This window comes from Ochotona princeps, chromosome 2, assembly GCF_030435755.1.
Source record: "Ochotona princeps isolate mOchPri1 chromosome 2, mOchPri1.hap1, whole genome shotgun sequence".
Classification (NCBI taxonomy): Eukaryota; Metazoa; Chordata; class Mammalia; order Lagomorpha; family Ochotonidae; genus Ochotona; species Ochotona princeps.
Window position 1 is genome coordinate 161,474,564 of NC_080833.1, and position 19,065 is coordinate 161,493,628.

Below are 19,065 nucleotides of genomic sequence, written 5' to 3' on the forward strand. Positions count from 1 at the left end.
TGGTTGGCTTCTGCATACAATTTTATGTTCAAAGCTGATTCCACTGCAAACAAAGATCTGGAAACCAGAGCTCTAGATGAACTGTTTCAACTGATAAGAGCAAACAAAACTGTGTCTTCTCTTTCCTGTAGGCTACATTGATGTAACATTTGTAGAGCTTATTGAGCAGCATGAAAGTCTGTTGAATTTGGTGTACAGCTTATGTTTGCTTCGTCCTGTCAGTGACAATTCATTTCAACCCCATGTATTTGAAACTCCCCAGTGCACACGGTGCCTTCATATTAACAACTGCCAGGCTGACGCCCCGCTAGCTGGCGGAGAAATGGAACTCAGCACACATCAGTGCTCTGCCTACGTGTGTGAGGGATGGCATCAGGGCCTGGACTACTTTCAGGCCACCTGGCTTGCAGACTGGGCAGCTCCCGTATGGGCTGCCTCTGTGCCCATCACGGTAAACCTACAAATGGTTCCTTGTGATGTGCTGCCTCCCGCCTCCCTCCAGTCTCCACTGGTTGTTCCAGTGGTTAGCATTCATGTGATTGTACTTGGAGAATTTCCAACAAACACTCACCTTGCGGCTTCCATCGGCAGATTTGTAGGTCAAGACATAGTTTTCAATCTCTCCTCTGGGAGGCTGCCAGGAGATCAGGGCACTCTGTCTGGTGACTTCACTGGCTGTCAGATTTGTAGGGGGGTCCAGGACTATAAAGGGGGGAAAAAATCCAAGGTCTGCCCAGCAACACCTCTAAGGGTGTCTCCTGATCCAGCTCAGTGGTCCTAGGGCTGTGGACCTCCGTTCTGGCTTAGACAACAATAGAGGGCGCTCCTGGGTCAGAAGGCAGAGATTCAGCGCCCTGGTCACTGCTGAGCTCCTCCACTTACTTTGTCTGAGTTTGTAGGTGTGACAGTGACATCATTCCATCTGATGCTCCGTATCTGGGATTGAGACACTTGTCCAACCCACACATCGGTGAGCTCACTCTTATAACATGCCCACATTTAATCTTTGTCTGCTGTTTTCCTGCCATGGCCCCAGGTAGTGAGCCGCCTTCTCCACGGTTAGCCCTTTAACCTCCATCAGGTATTTCTGGGTCAGGTGCATTCCTGGTCTGGCCTCTCTTGGCCTGATTCTACTGACACCTAGATTTAAGGTGGGGTAGAAAGCATACGTGTGGCCTCAGGCCAGGGGCTGCTGCTCACTCGCTGTGGACTGGGGCCGCAGTCCGCAGAAACAACAGCTCACAACTCCCTGCCCACAGCCCGTAGATTACAGTCTTCAATAGAAGGAACTAATTAAAGAAGCAACAAAACCTGCAGGTGTACCACACAAGGAAATGCCCATGTACTCACGGGTAGAGAAGTTGGTAGTGATGGTGCCACTGGTGAGCGGCCCACTGGTGGCATACATGGCGACAGTATAGTGAGTGCTAGGGAGCAGGTCAACAAGCTGAAATTCCTCACTGACCCCATCAACCAGGATGGTTTCTCCAGCGACTGAAACCAGATGAACACAGAGTCAGACTGAATAAAGCTCTGCTTAGGAAAGGCCTACCACTCCAAAGGCATTTGACCAGGGCTCAGCATTACAGAATTCCGGAAAAAGTCTTTTTTCCAAATCAGTCTTTTTTCATTCAGGCATTTCCTGCTCTTTTTTTTCTTAAAGTGTTATTTATTATTTTTTATTGGAAAATCAGAAATACAGAGGGAAGGAGAGACAGAGAGGAAGATCTTTCATCTGCTGTCTTACTCCCCAAGTGGTCACAAAAGCTGGAGCTGAGCCAATCTGAGGCCAGGAGCCAGGAGCCAGGAGTGTCTTCTGGGACTCCCAAATGGATACCAGGATCCCAAGGCACTGGACTGTCCTCTACTGCTTTTCCAGGCCACCAGCAGGGAGCTAGAAGGGAAGTGAATCAGCCAGGACAGGATAAACCAGCAGCCATTCTGGATCCTGGCAAGTGCAAGGCGAGGACTTTAACCACTAGGCTACCGTGTGGGGCCCCCAATGCCTTTATAATTTCAAAGGTCCTTCTTCTGCTTTCTCAGGCCATAAGAAGGGAGCTGGTTAGGGGGTCTTCGGACACAAACCAGCACCCATATAGGATCTTGGCACATGCAAGGCCAGGACTTTAGCCATTAGGCTACTGCGCTGGGCCCTGCTGCTATCTCTCTTTATTCCTTCACCGTTATGGTTGCTTTTCTCTGGAATAGTGAGAATTTATCATGTTCATCATGAAATTAAAAATCCAAAAGGGGGCCAGTGTTGTGATGTAGTGGGTTACGCTGCTGCTTGCTGTGCTGGCATTCCATATGAGCAACGGTTCATGTCCTGGGCTGCTCCACTCCTGATCCAGCTCCCCGATCATGTACCTAGGGAAGCAGGGAGGATGGCCCAGGTGCTTGGGTTTCTGGCACCTGGGTGGGAGACTTGAACACAGTTCCTGGTTCCTGATTTCAGCCCAGTGAAGCCATCTACAGAATAAGCCTCCCTCTCTTTACTTTTAACTTTGCCTTTAAAAAAAAAAAAAAAAACAAAGAAATCTTTTAAAAAGAGAGAGGATTTAGAATAATAACTGTCACGTATTGACCAATTAGACAAATAAGTTCTGCTTGTACCACTTATGTCATTTCCTGAGGTCTGAGGATAGCCATGCGATATTATTATTCAAACAGTCTTCCTATAAACATTCCCCTTACCCCTAAGACCAACCTTACAGGACTGATTTCTCATACCATGAGCATTTGTTTCTGTTGCGTTTTGCCTGGTTGGTTGAGCTTTTGGACACTTTTTAAGTTTATTAAACATAGTCTTGAATTTGAATTCCAATAATTACCAGTTTTGTTTTATACACAGATTTGGTAAGTATGTCTTGTCTGAGTTTGTTCAAGCTGTTGATAAAACTGTTCAGTAGATTAGATCCAAATCTTCTATTGGGCAGTTAGTACACTTTTTAACCACTCAGATTTAACAAAGTTTACCAGGTACATATTCAAATTAAGTAGGGCCTGAGGTTTCAAGTTTCTGAGGCCTAAAGACATAGAAATACACACATAGAAATTAAAAATACCGATCGGTTCTTCGGAAGAGCATTCGTTATGGTGCGGTCCTTTGGAAATGCTTTGAGATACGCTGTGCTAGTCAGTTGCTGCAGCCACATCAAATTTCTCATGTTCTCCCACCTCTGGAAATGCACTTGGTTTTCTTTTTCTTGGGATTTATTCCCCCCATTCTACCCTTCTCTTTATCTAAGACCCATGCTTGGCCACTCACACCGAGCTGTAATTATATACATTTCTGTATCATCCCTAGGAGTTAGTTTCATGACGACCAGGACTTTTGTTTCTGAATCGTCAAGGCTCAATAAAGTATGTGGCCTGTGGGAGTGTATCAGAGGTATGTGTTAAATGATTGAAGTTAATAGCTAAGATGGAGTGGAGTACATTGTGCTTGTGGGCTGCTTTAGGTGAACAAGGAAAGGTTGACAGCAGAGATAGAACTGAAACTAAGACTGGAAGGGTGGACTTCTCATGCAGTCAAGCGGAGTAGCAGATTTTTCTGAAGAAGGAGACAGCAGAGCAAATGCATGTGATCTTTTGAAAGTGAGAATTAAGAAATACAGGATCTAAAAAAATGAAAACAAGCAAACAAAGGAAATACAGGATCATGGTATGCATGGAGGGGTGGTAGGAGTTGAGGTGGGTCTTGTATGCATACAAAGGCATTAGCTATATCCATAATAATGATAGTTTTTTACGCAGGGGCTATTCAATTAGCCCTAACCAACTCCAAACATGATCCATCAGGTATTTTTTGCATCTTGACTGATGCAAACTGGCCAACTGGCAGGTGAAGTTTTCTAATGGCTTGTTCAAATACAAATGTGTGGGCAGAAGAGCAAGGGTGTACAGGCATTTGACACAGCAGTTCAGATGCCGGAGGAATGCTCCACAATCCACATCTAGGTCCCCTGGTTTGAGTCCTGTCTCTGTTCCTGATTCCAGCCTCCTGTTAAAGTGGACCCTGGGAGGCAGTGGTGATGGCCTAGCTAGCTGAATCCACTTGATGGTGCCCCTCACTCCTGGCTTTTGCCCTAGCGCAGCCGTTGCACACACTTGTGTAATGAACCCTTTCTGCATGACTCTCAAATGAAAACAAATAAAAACTCGAAAAAAACCAAAGATATGCAATGGTTTCAATAAAACCTAGTGGATAGATTAATATGTAATAATGATTAATTTTTCAATTTGTGTGATTGTTTTAATTTTTACATGACTTTTTTGTGGCTTACAGAACTGGCTTTTATTCCATTTTGATAATCAAAACATTTGCCCATCGTCTGGTATCTTTGTTCTCTAAATTCTTAAATATAACCCACAACAATTCTGAGGCTCTTGTTCAATTTAGGCCAGGGCATATTTTCCCTGAGCCCACAGTCTTGGGGGCTCAGTACTGTCTTGCTCTGGCTTTTCTACTCAGTGTCAGATAGTTGAAGTTGATAACCATCATGGAGAGAAGGCAAGTGAGATGATTATTTGGTGCTTTAACCATCTGAGCTGGAAATGAGTAGAGATTCAAACAACAGTTGAGTTGAGTTGTTCTGAGTTTGTTCTGATCTGTTAGTTTGTATAATCTGCTCGAAACTTGATTCTATACCTTTAGTGTCCTTCTTGCTTGGTAAATATCTAGAAGCGTCTGCACTTTTTACGAGTTTTTTGAGGCAAGTCTTCACTCAGTTCCAAATTTTGTCTTGTTTCCTGTTGTATTTGTCTTTCGTGGCATGACTTCCCTGTATCTTTCATGTGCAACTTTTCAATTGTTATAGCTCATACACTTTGGGAGTATTTTAAGGGCTTTGCAACATAACCGAAGCTGAGAAATGCCTGATTCATCCATCAGATTGACAAATTTTTATTTTTGTTTTTTCACTTCTTTCTGGTCTGCAGCCCCAGTGCCCACCATCCTCACTTGCCTGGCACAGGTCTAGCACATACCCACCTGCGAAGTGTGTGAGAATGATGACATAGCTCTCCACTTCACCCATCGGTGCCTTCCACTGCAGCAGGGCTTCGGTGGGTGTGATGTTGGTAGCAACCAGACCCACAGGGTTATCCATGGCTAAAACAGAACAGGGGGGCAGCAGCTAGAGGTCAGAGGAGCTGTAGGGTGGAAAGGCAGCACAATACCTAGAGTTTCACTCCTGATTCACATCTGCCGATGTGTTGTGCAGGATGGGGAAGCCAATGTGCCTTTCTCCACTCAGGTTTCATCAGCCTCTCTGTCTTTTCCTTTCCCTCCTTCCTCTCCAATACCCAATTGTCCCCTGACTGTCCCAGCTCTCCCTTTTAACGAATTCATTGGTTTATTATGGGCAGAACTCTGTGTCTCAAGTGAAACAGAGGATTTAAAGGCATCTCTGTTGTGTTTTAGACATTTCAATTCACATGGAGAAACTAAAAACACAGAGGAACTGTAATTCTTTAGCTAATGAGATAAGCACATTTGTCAGACTGTTTATAGTTCTATAAATGTAAAGATGTGCCTTGTAGAAAGATCCTGGGAAGGTCTTGATGAATTTTGGGAAGTAGGAAGTGAGCACCAGGAGGGCCGGCTATGGCCAGCACTGAGAATTATTAGCAAGTACTCAGGGGATGCTTGACTGGTTGAGCCTTGGGTTGCCTCTCCGGCTACATCTGATCAGTGAATTCTTGCTTCATTACTCCGAAGGTTCACTAGGGCTGGACCGAGTCCTGGATGTCTTTCTCAATGTGCTGAGACTTGAGAGAATTCTCACAGGTTTCTGGAGGCCAAGAGAGCCTATCAGGAGACAGGGTTTACTTGTCATAACACCATCTTCCATTCCTTATTTGCCCATGCTATAAGCCTTTGCTTTTCTACTGTGGTTTCTTCTATAAAGTTGCAGCTTGTGTAGTAACGGATGGTACAACAGCAGTTTAGATTGTTGGAAAAAAAATTCTGCTATTGATTTTTTTCTCTATCTGAAAACTTTATAGGGTTAAAATTTTATCTACTTATTGTCATTTTACTTAAAAGCCAGGAAAGGGGGAACAGAAAGAGAGTGCATGCAAGAGCAAGAGAAAAACAAAGAGGGATGTTTTTTCTTCTATTGTTTTACTCTCCCAGTTCCTACAAAGGACAGAGCCGGGCCAAGCTGAAGCGAGGATTCTAGAACCGAATCCAGGTCTTCCACATGCATGGTAGGGACATGAGTACTTGAACCATTATTTGCTGTCTCCCAGACACATTAGCAGGAAGCTGAACCAGAAACAGAAGGAATCGTGTTTCACAACTAACGGTTCAATATGGAGTGCATGTGTCCCAGACAGCAAATTAACCATGGTACCAGACACCTGTTCTGTTTATTGTTTTGGCTTGCCTGTGTCCATCACCACGGCCATAAATTGATTTTACAACCTAAATTTGACTTCCTCCGGACTGCATCAGGCCAGGGTGCCGGCAGCTGGTTGGTGCTTTGTGGCCACAGGTGAGGAAGAGTTTGTCATGACTAAGATAACAGCACTTATCTCCCTTGAGGTAAAAATTCCTTCTCTGAGTGCTTTCAAAGGTTGGATTGCAGTGGAGGTGGTGACAGGTAGAACAGCAAGCTACGTCTGCCTGCATCCCGTACTGGAATCTCCCAGCTGTTTCCTTCCTGTGCATGTTCTGGGAGGCAATAGATGGTGCCCTAGTATTTGAATCCTTGTTACTCAAGTAAAACACCTGGATGGAGTTTCAGGCTTTTGCTTTTGGCCTAGTCCAGCCATGGCTACTGCGGACATTGTAGAATTGAATAAGCAGATGGAAGATCTGCATTTCTGCCTGTCTACTTACTATCTATAATCTATCTATCTATCTATCATGCATCTATATCTATTCATAATCCCATCTTTAGTTCTAACTCTAGCTCTTATTCTCTGTTGCTGTGTCTTCCAAATAAACTTAAAAAAAAATCAGATGGAATGATTTAGATTACAGTTCTGAAATTCAACTCCATCTCAGGCCTTTGAAAGGAGACTTTTAAATTGAAAGTTCTATGAGAATCTCTAACTGAAACCACCAAGACTCCTAGAGGGTGACTCCAAACTCTTAGGATTAAAGAGGGATGTCAGTGGGAGAAAACTTCCCCTCCGTAACACAGGGAGCTGAAGGGATTCTAGGACTGAAGCCTCAGACTTTGGTATCAGGGTCACTTTAGGAACCAGAACAATGGCTCTTTGCCTCTTATGATGACTGTAGGTCCTCAGCCAGCATCCTGTCTGACACACGATAGGGAGACATGCCTACCTGTGTGTACTGACACGCGATAGGGAGACTTGCCTACCTGTGTGTACCAGAGTGCAGATACGCTCACTCTCCTCCCTTCCCCGTACACTGTTGAGGCTGATTTCATATTCAGTAGCTGGATACAGCCTGGGGACGGTGAATTCGGTCACAGTGTTGGGCACCACTGAGCTGTCCAGCCGTCCTACTATGGAAGAACAAAATCCACAGTAAGGCTCAGGGGCTCTCTCACCAACACAGTCCAGTGTAAAAAGAGAGCCCAGTGGCACTGATGGGAGAGAGACTGAGTACCTAGCAGGCAGGGAAGATGAGTGGACCATTGTCCACGAGCTGGGAATGTGGAACCCTGGGAAGACTTGGCCTGTTGGGGCTACCATTTGATTTTACGGACTTTTTAGAACAAAGAAAAATAAGCTTCTTATGGGGCTTTCCAATAAACTGGTCTTCTCCAAGGTAATTATGTGAAAAAGGCACAGAGAGTATAGCTACAAAAAATAGCTCCTGCAGTCCAAAGTGAGGGTAGCCTAGAGAGCTGCCATGCCCCTCATCGCAAGTGGGCTGGCTGCCCTTCACTTGGTTCACAATGCCACATACACTACCAAAACTGGCAGGATATAGGCAAGGTCTGGGTCAAATTTCTCTGACTTTGAAGTTTTCTGGCAGGACAAAAATAGGACTCTATCACTGTGGTTGCCCTTCAAGGCTTCATGTGTGTCTTCAGCTGTCCCCCAGATTCTGGCCTTGAACTTGACACTCTCAGGACAGAGAATATGAGCTCCGTTTTTGGGGGGATCTTTGTTTCCCAGTGTCCTGCTTAGACAGCAGTGTCTAATAATCTCTGCTGGGGAAGGACCTGCTTTCTGGATGAATGTATTTATGCCTGTTGTGAGAAGATTTGGTAAGAATATGCTCCTGTCAGTCTATTCTCACTGTGACAGAGGACCCCAAAGAAGGAATAACAAGCACAGGCGGGGGCCAGGGTCAGGCTGGTTCTCCCATAGTAAGCATGGCCCAGCTCCAGATCTCACTTATCTCTTACCTTGTGTGGGTCGATACGACACTCGGTAGTAATCAAAAGCTGCGACAGGGGGGCTCCAGGAGACCGTTACTGAGTCCTTGGTCACATTGCTAATTGTGATGTCTTTAGGTGGATCAATTCCTACAAGGATCCAGATAGTTGCAAGGAAAAAGAAAGCATAGTGTGAAAAAGTAATTCCTATCCCTGGATTTCCTAAAGCCTGCGGATCAAGAATTAATGGTATCCCAGAAACAGACAAGACTGCCCGATGAACCATGGGCAGGCTGATGTCTCACCTGAAAGCTTGGTAGGTGTGGCCGAGCCACAGAGCGTGTTAGCAACATAAATTCAGCTGGGAAGGTTTGTGTCTGTAGTAATTACGATCTGTCTGGAGGCCAACTAGGAACTTTCCTTTAAATTTGTTTGTTTTTCCTGACCTGGGAATAACATAGTCATTTTGTTTGGGGAAATTTCTTTTGGACAAATCAAACTGTCTGTGGTGCTTATTTGTTAACAGCCACCTTTGGTTCAATTTTAAGAAGAAAAAGGAAGGAAGGAAGGAAGGAAGGAAGGAAGGAAGGAAGGAAGGAAGGAAGGAAGGAAGAAAAAGAAAAAATGTACGTCCTCTGTCGAGGAGTTTCAGAGCACAAGTCCAGAACAAACCCACTTTCCTAAATTTTGTTTTCATTTCTGCGGTGTACTTTGACTGCTAGAGAATCAAGGTTGAACAACTGAGTGTTAATCCACTCGTCCAGTTTGTGAGTTCTTGTTGTTATATAAGAAACTACCTAAGTGCGTATCTTATTACCACCAGACACTTCATTTTGGGAATGATGAAATGGGAATGGACACACTTAATCTCAACCCCATGCCCTGAATCATTTTCTATGCTCGTCCCCTGTGCCTGCTGGGCAATCAAGTGTCTACAGAGAAGGAGCAGGTGTGTCTTCACTGTTCAGGGACTTCTCTTGGGGATGAGCTAGACCTCTGGATGGTTGCATTTGATCCTTGGTCTCCTCAAGCTGTTGGGTCGCCTGGCCTTCCAGATGGAGATTTCCCATCTCATGTAGTACTAAGCAAAGTAGCTGTCTCAGGGTAATTCATAGAACTTCCCTAGCTTGCAAGGAAATTTCCTAGTTCTTGACTGTTTCTCTTTTTAAATGTCAGTGACTTGGGCTCAGTGCCATGGCTCAGTGGCTAAATCCTTGCCTTCTATGCACTGGGATCCCATATGGGTGCTGGTTCATGTCCCACTGCTCCACTTCCTTTCCCTTCCAGTTCCCTGCTGGTGGCCTGGGAAAGCAGTTGAGGACGGCCCAACACCTTGGAATCCTGCACCCATGTGGGAAATCTGGATGAAGGTCCTGGCTCCTGGCTTCAGATCGGCTCAGCTCTGGCTATTGCGGCCACTTGGGGAGTGAACCAGTGGATGGAAGATCTTTCTGTCTCTCCTGTAAATCTGACTTTCCAATAAAATTAATAAATATTTTAAAAAATGCCAGTGACTTGTCAAACGCTGCCTTGGGATCATGCCTCACCAACTGCTGCCAAGCCCTGTAGACTCACCTGTTGTGATAGAACCCACAATGGGTTCAGAGGTTACCGTGCCATGGACGGCCACCAGGTTCACGATATACTCGGTGGCTGGCTGCAGGCCCATCAGGACAGCGTGCCTCTTGGTGGCATCCAAGGAGACTTCCATCATCTCCTCCTCTTCATCCCGGGGGCTGTAGTTCAGTATGAGTCTGTCTGCCGGAGGAGATGGGTCACTCCAGGTGATGTTGACGCTGGAGGAAGTCACATGAGAAAAATGCAGATGGGAGATTGGGCGGAAACCTGCAAAGCACAGGAAAGGAAATATGAGGTGGTTGTCAATGGATAGAGGAGGGCCTTCTTTCTTGTTGATTAGGGCTAGACTGTACCTGCTGAGCTATAGGTTCCTCTCCATCCCCCACACTTTCCCCAGTCCTATTACTTGTACTTTTTCTAACCCATACACTGAAAACTGAATTTTGATAAACTAAGAAACACCTCTGTCAGTTATTCACATTACTGATTCAGGATTTAAAATCTCTCCTATGGGAGAAATTTAACCTGAACCTGTGGACGCTCTGGGTGCCTGTTGGTTTAGCGCAGGCAGGAACTAAACGGACAGCTACAAGGTAAAGGTGTAGGACACCAGACACGCATTTTTAGGCAAGTGATAGCATTGTTCACCCCTGCCATTTACTGCCCTGTACTCTTGTTTGGAATTATGGGGTCACCCTCTCTTCTTCTTCCCCTGTCTGAAGGAAACGGGTCCTTGGCAGTTACCTGTGAAGGCATCCACAGTGGCCTCCAAACTCTGCTGTCGACCCCTTTCTGCGGTGATGGAAATGATGTACTCTGCCCCGGGCTCCAGATCTGTCAGTGTGTATGAAGTCCTGTCCTTGGGCACAGTGATTTCGGAGGCAATTCCCGAGGAAGGGGTAAAGGTAATTCGGTAATGGTCAATGGGGCCACTGGCCTTGGTCCAGATGAGGGAGATGGAGGTCTCTGAGGAAGCTGTCACCATAAAGTCTCTGGGATTGTCGAGTTCTGTGAATCAACACAAGAGTCCTGCTTAACGTGGGTATAACCTGGGGGTATCAAAGCCCCCGGTAGGCCCACTACCCACAAGCTCCAGCTTGTCATTGCTGATGCTCGTCTCACATGGGGTCAAGCACCTTCTCTTGGGAAGATGAGCAGGATCTTGACAGACAGGTGAACAGCCAGCAGAAGGGCACTATTAGCTCCAACATTACCAGAACACATCTGCCTCTGGGACAAAGCTGTCTGCTGGCGTTCAGGCCCTCCATGTTCATTTTAACCCAGCCTTTCCCAAGAAGCCAGCCAGGGCAAACACTGACCTGACGCATTTGGCTTGTTCTGATCATTGGCGTGTGGGCAGCTAAATAGGAAGACTCTTGGGAACCTCGTCATTGCTCCAGAAGACGGGACTCCACATTGCATTTCAGGTGTCAGAGTTTGGGCACAGGGAGGATGTTGTCCTGGGCTGATAGGACAACATCTCCCGTAGGAGATGGGGGTGGAGTGGGTCACTTTCTGACTGATCCTGGCTGGGACAAACTCCCATGGTCCTTAGTCCTTTTCCTCACCATTCTTCTACTCACCAGTCCTGGCATTCATGGTGGCAGGTACGCTTCGCTGTGCATTCATAATGGCAGATATTCCAACTCCATATTCAGTGCCAGGTACTAGATCTATTGGAAGATTCAGAAGCAAACATTATTTGGTATGTGTGCTCGGTGTGGAAAACGCTAAAAGGAAGGAGGAAATGATCTTATATCTGTTCAGATCTTGTGTTTACTCCTTCTTGAATCTTCTCCTAATTTGCCTCTAAGGAAATGCTGGTTTCACTTCATGAGAAATCCATCCAGTCCATAGGTGACACCAGCTGTTCAGAGCATCTTTCTTGCTGCAGGTCTGAGGAAGGCAGTGAGGCTGCCCTCAGCAGCTACCTACTAGGTGCATTCTCCTGTAAAAAATTGCCCCACGCAGTTAGAGTGCCACGCTGATTAGCACCAAGAAGGAGGCTTCTTGCTTAAATCGTGAGTAGAACACTGTGCAGTCAGGATGTATAATGTGGAAATGAACCATAAAGCATTTCTTGAGCGTTGCATATAGATCATATTCCACTTGTGCAGAGACAAGCTGGGGCCCTGTGGGGACCCCTGGGTCCCTTCTAGGAAGCAGTGGTAGCTAGGTTTTCTCTCTGAGCACACAACTGTCAGGCCATTCATGTACGGACGTGCAGATGCCCTGTTACTGCCAGTTCCACAACCAAGGTCAGGAACTCAGGCTCCGGGATGCTCACAACTACAGATCTGGTTTGAGGATGGCTTTTGGAGCCTCTAGGAGGACGGAAAGTTAACCAAAAGCTGTTCAATGAAAAGGTGACTTACAACAACAGAAAGTTTATGCAATTTTATTATCTTACAATGCAGGAAGTCTCAAGTCAGTCAAGTTAGCAGAGCTGTATTCCACCTGGCAGTTCCATAGCACGCTGCCTGGATGCCCGCGGTGGTGGTTCCCTCATCTATCTTCAAAGTCTGGTATGATCAGATCTGTTTGTTTTCTAGCCTCAGCTTCCACTGTCACAGTTACTCTGATGTACACTCTGCTACACCCACCTTAGAAGCACCCAGGATCACACTGGGCCCACCAGGGCAGCACAAGTAATTGCCCCATCTTACAATCCAAAATCAACCACATCGGCAAAGTTCCCTTCTTGCCATCTAAGGTGACATATTCACAAACACTGAGGATTAGAATGTTCCATTGTTCCACCTACCTCCCCTGGCATCAAACTGCTCCTTGTTGATTGGCAGCAGGGTTGTAGAAAAGAGCTGAAAAATCAAATTTTACCCACCCAACATTAGCCCGTGGAGGCGCTCCAGTACCAAGATGGATCCTAATGTCGTTCTGGGCTTCTGTAAAATGTGTGCCTTTTCATGTTAAATATGTTGTGCAGCCTCAACACCCTTGTGAGCAAACTGAGACGAATAGTCTTCCCATCTGTGCTGGTTTATTGGGTCTGTTGTTATACATGACTACATCGCAGTGGCTTAAGTAACACACCTTTTTGGCCCCCTGGGATTGGAGGCTAGAACTCTGAGAACAAGGTGTCAGCAGGGCCACGCTCCTTATAAAGGTTTCAAGTGGCGGCTGGCAACTGCTTCCTTGCTTCCTGGGCTTACGGCTGCATCGCTTCAATCCCCCTGTATTGTTCTCTGGTCTTCTTCCTTCATGCCTTCTCTTATGAAGAACCTAGATTTAAGGTATACCTTGGTCCAGGCTGACCGTATCTTAATTTGATCTTGTGGATGTGAAATTTGGATAGCACATCATTCAACATAGAGCTTTTTTATTAAAAGAAGTGCAGGCACAGACTGGAGATGAGCAGGCTGATGCCCTTGGCTCAGGTCTTTGGGGAGGACCAGGATGCTTTCCTCTGCCTCCCAGTCCCAATTTTCCCAGGATCCACACTTTCTATAGGAATTGCTTTAAGCAACACGTGTCTTTGGTTTAGCCCAGGGGGACGCTGCATGGTAGCCAGGACTTTCACATCTGCTGCTTGGTGCAGCTTAAGTGTAGCCCATTGGCAGATATCCTCATGCTTGACTACAGAAGAGCCTGCTGGGACTTCAAGGAACACAGTGTCCAAACCCTGTTTGGGCTGTCATCAGAATTAGCTCTCGCTATCCTTTCCCAAATCAGCTGTATCCATTTCCTGGTCCTTACTTATTTATTTCTCTAAACTATCAGTATAAATGACAGTAAAGTCTGAGGTTTGAAACTTTGAAGTCAGAAATAGCTCTGTGATGAGACCAGGCCCTACCAGTTTCTAAATGTATGACTGTGGTTACCTGACATCTCGGAACCTCAGTTCCTGTATGTTGGAAATGGTGTCTATCTCAGAGGTCCGTTGTGAAATGAGCCAGTGTGTTTACAGTGCAGTGACTGGCCCATGCTGATAATAGCTAACAAGATTATTATTTTACACAGACAACCATTCCGGGATGTTAAGTTCACGCATTGTGAATGGTTTCATCAGCTCAGAAAGTGCCCCTGGTGGATACCGGTTGATCCGAGGTACCTCTGTTATTGCTTTTTTGTTAAGGCTAGCCTGCTGGCTCTGATGAAAGCCTGGCATTCCAGGAGTCCAGGAGCCAGTGAAGAGCAGACTGTCTGGGCTGAATACCTGTCTCGAGATTGAGTGAGTGCTTGCAAAGCTCTCGGATGCATTCAAAACACACATCCATCTTCGTCAACACATGGGGTGACTCGCAAGTACATCCTTGGTTGGAGAAATTAGATTACCTTTGGGACATAAACTACTTTTCTCAGGCAACTGATTGAGACCTTCAATTGTCTATAATGAAGTAGATATTCTCCAGCATAGATGAAGAGTGGCAGATTGAGGAAGGAAGACAGAAATTATATGTTGCCAAATGGATCTAACATGTAAGGTTTCCATCTGAGTTTCTTATTTATGAAGCTTAAATGAAACGTTCAATAATTTACAACAGACTCATCTTTTCCCAGAGAACAGCAGCGTAGCATTTAAAATACTCTCTTCTCAGGCTCTCTGTCTAGGGGCTGGGGAAATGGGGCTCACGGACTGGTTGGCGCCTGCTGCTTTCCTTTGATTTTCAGCAGCTTTCTTCCTGTGCTACAAGTGAATTGTTGCTCTTTGCCAGCAGGTAAAATACATTTCTGCTGGAAAAAAATGTGCATTGGAGTCACATCCAGCACTAGCAGCCTGCCCAGAAATTTCTCACTTTTTAAAGATCCCACTGCTCTCCATCAATGCATCCTTTATCTTTCCATCCTACTCCTGCAACAGGTAGCATATCAATGGCTCAGTTCTCTTTCTTGACAAAAGCCCAGAAAATCTGTCACATAGGAAACCATCACTTTCCAGCCCTTATAAAATCTCCTTTGTTCAGCTTGGTGGTTGATGCTTTTCTTAGCCCTTGACCTCCCATTCATTCTTCTCCGACCTGCTAAAGCACACAGTTTATCTACTCATCAAATACTATTGAGGATCCCCATTGTGCCAGGCACAGGGTGCTATGGTAAGGATACCAGGGGGAGCCGCATGGACATCAGCCTTGCCCTGTGGGGGGTGAAAAGGATCAGTACTGAAATAGTAAATTCATTATTTATTGAGCCATCCATAATATACCAAATCTTGAAATACTTCGACGGATAATCTAGAATAAAAATGAAGAAGAAAAATGAAAGTTTTGAGAGTTTGATGGCAGCAAGTACAGTTACAACCATAACTCTACACTTGATCTTAGTCAAAAGGCTGAGGAGCGATATAACCATAGCTTCTTAGAGACTCAGCTGTGTGAACTCGGTGAATTCCCCCCACAGCTCCTGGGGGCAGGCATTGCTCATCAGCAGCTAGGCTCAGGGGCACCCACCCTTTCACTAAGGTCTCAAAGAGAACACCTGCTTAAAGCTCTGGTTAGACCCTGAGTCCCTTGTTTTGTCTGACACAGCACAGCATGGTCTCAGTCCCTATGTCTTACAGGTTAGTAAGGGGAGTAGCGTAAGCTAACTAGAATTGGAGAGGTTTTGTTACTACTCTATGGACTACAGCCTAAAGGCCATTTCAGAGGGATATGATATCAGTGTGAGCTGCAAGAACTGGGGATGGCTTCCTGGGGAAGGGACTTGAGTTGAACTTGGAAAGTTAACATTCGGAAAATGGAAGGAAGGAAATATTGACTTCTCCAGTGGTCAGAATGGGGCATGGTGAGCAGCCATAGGTTCATTAGGGCTACAAAGCGGTGGAGCCTGGCAAATTCTCTGCTGCACTCCGAGAACCACAGTGACAGAGGCAGGAGGACTTACTTTCTCCTGTTTAGGAGATCTGTTCTTCAGGCTTACTGATGCTTACAGAAATGAAGACTAGAGAAACCGTGATTCCTGTGTCTTTTTATGGAAACTGTAGGTACTGAGGCCTACAGATGTGCTGGGGTTCAGGTAGCCATGTGGAAATACGACCTCTTTTCCTCCCTAGATCTCTGGGCTCCTTTCCCAGAGCCTGTGGCACTCAGGCCCACCACACTGGGGTTGATGGTTTTGTTGGTGCCACTGCACTGGATATCTGCCTTTCCACAGAAGAAAAACTTGAGGATCCTGTCCCAGCGGGACCCACAGTCAATCTTTCAGTTATAATAGCAACTGTTGGCTTTCATGTTGACCTCCTCACGAGGGTTTAAGTCAAAGAACTGAATTTTTTTTCAGTTGCAATAGAGCAAAAAAAAAAAAAAAAAAAAAAAAAAAAAACCTACAGGAGACAGAACCAGCATGGCTGCAGTCCTGGCCGTGGGAGAACCGGGAGGATGCTCAGGAGAGGCCATCTGTATTGACGAGTGTCTGGGGGCAGGACATGTTAGGTGCGAGAACAGGGCATGCAACAGAAGCACTGGCACCTAATTCTTGAGAGCCTGTATGTCATGTAGGAATCCTCACAGGGAAATTGTGCTGCAAGCGGGTTTGGAGGTCTGGGGTTTCATGAGCAGCATGGTATTTGGGAACAGAGGATCTTCTGAGAGCCCTGCAGTCACACCAGATAGGCATTGAGCTTTCTGTTAGACTCAACCTTCATCAAGGATGACACCAGGTGCTCCTTCAGCACTTCCTGAATGAGTCAGGTTTGGGAGGCCATATCCCTGCTCCTTTGGTTGTGGGTGTGAACAAGTAAAGGCCACATTAGTCATAAGGCAGGGACAGCCCAGCACTGACATCCAGAGTTAAATAAGCAGCCCCAAGGGGCACTTTCTGGTTGTCTGGGAAACAGCCACTCCCTCCCGCCCTGTAGGGATGCAGTGCCTGGGTCTTTAAGTTGAAGAAGCATTGTAGAAGCTGAAGACTTCCCACTTGGCTTTTCTCTGGGGTCCCTTTTCCCCAGATTATGACACCTTTAGTTCCTGGCTCTGTGATGAGGAGGTAACTTCTATTTGTAACCAACACCCTTTCTGATAATCCCTGGAAGGAGGCCTTGGGTTTAGAGGGTGCCTTCCCCATATGACCACTTGGGGTCACTGTGCCTCTGCCCAATGAAGCTGAGTGTGGCCCAGCCCCACCCTCAGGCCAGGTGCCCAGGCCCCTCCTTCTCTGAAGAGGCAGCAGGGCATCAGAGGTCTGGCACTGGGTTGGGGTTTCTGCACTGGCAATCAGGGAGTGCAGATGGGGTGAAGTGGATGGCTAGTGCCTTGGGTAGCACTCACCTGCTAGATGGGCTCCTCCTGGAGTCTCAGGCTTCTCCCAGGAGCACCCTCCTGCGAGCAAGGGTATCGCCTGCCTGTGTTCTCAGCTTAGGACCCCATCGGAGTACTGGGGAGAAAATGTGGGGTTTGGTGCTGCACCTGTCCCATATCCCTTGGGGGTGTTGAAGGTGGCAAATCACATCACATGCCAGTGAGTACAGGCAAGCTGTGTGAGTGTGTCATGTGTGGCTGTCTGGGAGTCTTTGTTCCCCTGCCATTCTGTATAGCTTCACAGCGTCTCTAGGACACCCTTGGGATACCTACAGCGTGGCTTTGGTTCTGTACAACTTGTTGACTGGAGGGAGAGGTAGCCCTGGTGCAGGGAGAGAGTACTGACTGAGAAGGCTTTCAGGTGGGAGCCCCATGGAGTGGATATGGGGGCCAGAAGGGCACTGGGGCTGGGGGACAGCATGGTGCACACCTGGCCAGAAAGGCCAGATCCTCTGGCCTTGGTTTCTGCTCATGGAGATCATCAGTTGTGGGCTCTGTCCATGAAGGCAGGCCGCTCCCATCCTGGTAAAACATGGCATCCATAGGCCCTTCCGGTGACTGAGCAGAGGAGCCACTCAGACGTGGCAGCCAGAGGACCTCTTGTAGTTTCGATCAGTGTCTGTCAGGGAGGCTGGTGCCTTGACCAAAAGCCAGTGGGGACTGAGAATCTCCTTCCTTCCTCGTCGTTCTCCTTCCCTCCCCAACCAGAAGTTTTCTAGGTACATCATTATTCCAAGAAAAGCAGAGTGGTGGCTCTGTTTTCTGTGCCTTATTCTAACCTGGAGGCATCAGGATAAACCTATAAGGTATGTAGCACTTGGGGACCTTCGGAAGACTCTAGATGTGGGACACAGGCCATCATCTGGGCTAAGAGGTTGAGTCTGTCATTGCGGACACCAACACCATGAGAATGAAGAAGGAATTTATGGCAAACGAAGTCTGTTTTCTTAGAAACATTTCCTTCCTTCAGAGGGGATTCTCTGAGCCTGGATGAGAGAAAATGGCTGGGGGGCAGGAGATGGTTGGTATTTTGTGCCCCATCTTGGGTTCTAGGGTTGTAGAGAGATGGTTGGTGTTTACACTTGCTGTGAGCCCTCAGAGGACCAAGAGATGGCCGGGAGAGGGGCAGCAGGGTGAGGGTTTCCATAGAGACAAGACCAGCAGTGGCCACAGGGATAAGGGCTTCCTCTATTGGCAGCAGCAAATACGGATGCATGGAGTAAAAGGGTTGAATGTCAACTGTGAGAACAAGGGGGCCCCAACTGGGGCTGCGGGAGCCTAGGCTGCCATGGCTCTGGGTCTGACCTTTGTGGAGATGAATCAAATCCAAAATTCAAGTGGATATTCCATGCTCAATGTGTGCCAGCTCTTCCCAGAGAGCTCAGAAATCAGGCAGTATCTGATGTCATGTCACAACCTGTAAGACTGTTGGAACCGAAGAAAATTCAAGATATTTCCCTGAGGTGCATATCATGAAACTGATCTCCAACCTAAGTGCATGACTCTGGTGGTCAAACCCTACAGAAGCCCGTCTCACCCACTGGAGGACATGTGTATCACCTAGGGGTTCCAAAAGCAGCTCTGACTCAGCACATAATGGAGGGGAGGATTCATGTCTGCTGGGTGATGCCCAGGCTGCTGGTCCCCACGCTGTAGTGTAAGAAGCCAGGTTCCAGATTGCAGTTAAGTAGATGGCTCATCGTAATCCATCTCTTGGCTCACAGCTTCCTCATCAGCTTGCTTCTTCACCATCACTGTCTGTAGTAGTTAGTTCACTGCACTAAAGGCACTATCTTGGACTCACCACCTCTTCTAACTCCTCATGATAACACTGTGAGGGTGGTGGTATCATTCCCCCCTTTACAGGCAAAGAAGCAGAGACTTAGGTCCAAACGTTGATTGGTCCCAAAACACAGTGAGTGGCAAGCTTG

At 46.7% G+C, this 19,065-nt stretch overlaps 1 protein-coding gene across 2 annotated transcripts in view; it reads right to left on the minus strand.

Annotated features, from left to right (window-relative positions):
• The window catches only part of TNR (tenascin R), a 75,556-nt gene that overhangs the window by 25,452 nt on the left and 31,039 nt on the right, over window positions 1–19,065 (minus strand). For both annotated transcript variants that reach the window (XM_004596276.2, XM_036497638.2), the window contains 8 exons: window positions 11,468–11,557; window positions 10,629–10,892; window positions 9,882–10,151; window positions 8,337–8,456; window positions 7,338–7,484; window positions 4,994–5,113; window positions 1,351–1,494; window positions 572–702 (listed from right to left, as the gene is read on the minus strand). In XM_004596276.2, coding sequence (XP_004596333.2) covers window positions 572–702; window positions 1,351–1,494; window positions 4,994–5,113; window positions 7,338–7,484; window positions 8,337–8,456; window positions 9,882–10,151; window positions 10,629–10,892; window positions 11,468–11,557 — 1,286 coding nt within the window. The remainder of the gene's footprint in view (window positions 1–571; window positions 703–1,350; window positions 1,495–4,993; window positions 5,114–7,337; window positions 7,485–8,336; window positions 8,457–9,881; window positions 10,152–10,628; window positions 10,893–11,467; window positions 11,558–19,065) is intronic.